The following is a 1,420-nucleotide window of genomic DNA, read 5'->3' on the forward strand; positions in this document are numbered from 1 at the left end:
AGAGAGAGAGGAGAGAGGAGGAAGCGGGTGGGTGGGGTGAGGCAGCCATCAGGTCTGAGCCCGGCAGGGCAGAGGCTGGCAGGGCCTCAGGGGTCCGGCTCCCACTCACCTGCACTTGGCTCCCCCAGGCAGCACGCGCAGCGCGTCAGGACGCACGGGGAGTGGGCAGGTGGGACCCACGGAAGGGCTGTCCTCGTGCCCCGCGGGCGACCCGTCTCGCTGGCCCGGGTCAGGGGAGGGCCCAGACTGAGCGGGCGCACTGTCTCCAGGCGACCCTGCGGGCCTGCATCCGCGCCCAGGACTGCACTGCCGCCATGGACGCAGGTGAGCAGCTGGGGGAACCCAGGCGGCGGGACCGACCTTGGGCTGCGGGAAGGCATGGGCGGCCCGCCCCGCCGCGCCCCTGCCCTGTCTACACTGCAGCGGAAGCCCTGGCATAGAGGGTCCCAGAGCCAAGCGCGGTGTGGAAGCCATCAAGGGCCGGGGTACAACTGGAGCCTCTGCCCCCTGGCACCTCTGCGCGCTCAGGAAGGCCCTCGTTGCTGCTCTGACCAGGAGTCCGGGAGGCAGCGGGGGTCTTCCTGCTCTCCCCTCGCTCCCCCTGCGCACCCCTGCCCGGCTCACGAGGGATCCGGGACCCTGAGCCAGGGCGGTCAGCGACTAGAACACAGCAGCCCGAGTATCCCTGCGGGTCTCCCCCCGCCAGGCTGGCGAGGGTGTGCAGCCGCTGGGTCTCAACAGCCCCAACCTGGGTCTGCAGGTCCAGTTAGAGTGCAGGACTGGGGTGGGGGTGGAGGTGGTGAAGGCGGGCTGCCCGCCCTGGGCAGCGCCAGCTGTGTCGTGCTGTCTGCCTGCAGGGCCAGCTCCCTCAGGGCCTTTCCTGGGGAGAGGGCTGTGCTGGCCTGAGGCAGACTCCCACATGTGCAGGCCAACACGGACACCTGGACAGCTTCTGGAGGTTCGCTCGGATGCCCAGGGGTCCTCCCTCAGCCGAGACTGCTGTAAACCTGCCCACTGTTTAAGAGTTACTTGTTTCATTTTGTTTATTATTTTAAGTCACCAGAGAGAGAGAGAAGGAAAGTGGGAAGACAAGCAGCGGGTCCAGACTCGAACCATGTCGGCCATGTGGGCATCCAGTGCCTTGCCAACCACCGCGTGGCCTGCGACCCCTGCCCACGCTTACCCCTCGCTCATCTGGAGTAACTGCAGGGACAGGGGCATGCTGGGAGCAGCCCTGTCCTGCGACCCCTGGGTGTTCTGCTGTGTAGGGGACGAGGGGCCCTCTGCTGTCAGAAGGCCACGATGTGAGCGGAGCGGCAGGGGGCAGTGTGCCGAGGCAGGTTTCTGGTCCGACTCTCAGCCAGAGCTCAGGGCAGTCCGTGGGCCGCTCCTGTGGCAGGAGGAGGGGCTGGAGCACGTG

General features: G+C 67.5%; 1 protein-coding gene across 1 annotated transcript in view; it reads left to right on the top strand.

Moving 5' to 3' along the window:
- ALPK1 (alpha kinase 1) overlaps positions 1-1,420 on the top strand; it is a 46,971-nt gene that overhangs the window by 28,591 nt on the left and 16,960 nt on the right. The window contains exons 4-5 of the mRNA XM_006162266.3: positions 270-324; positions 1,269-1,417. Of these exons, the coding sequence (XP_006162328.2) occupies positions 270-324; positions 1,269-1,417 (204 nt within the window). The remainder of the gene's footprint in view (positions 1-269; positions 325-1,268; positions 1,418-1,420) is intronic.

This window comes from Tupaia chinensis, unplaced genomic scaffold (genome assembly GCF_000334495.1).
Source record: "Tupaia chinensis unplaced genomic scaffold, TupChi_1.0 Scaffold139767_1, whole genome shotgun sequence".
In the NCBI taxonomy this organism is placed as follows: Eukaryota; Metazoa; Chordata; class Mammalia; order Scandentia; family Tupaiidae; genus Tupaia; species Tupaia belangeri.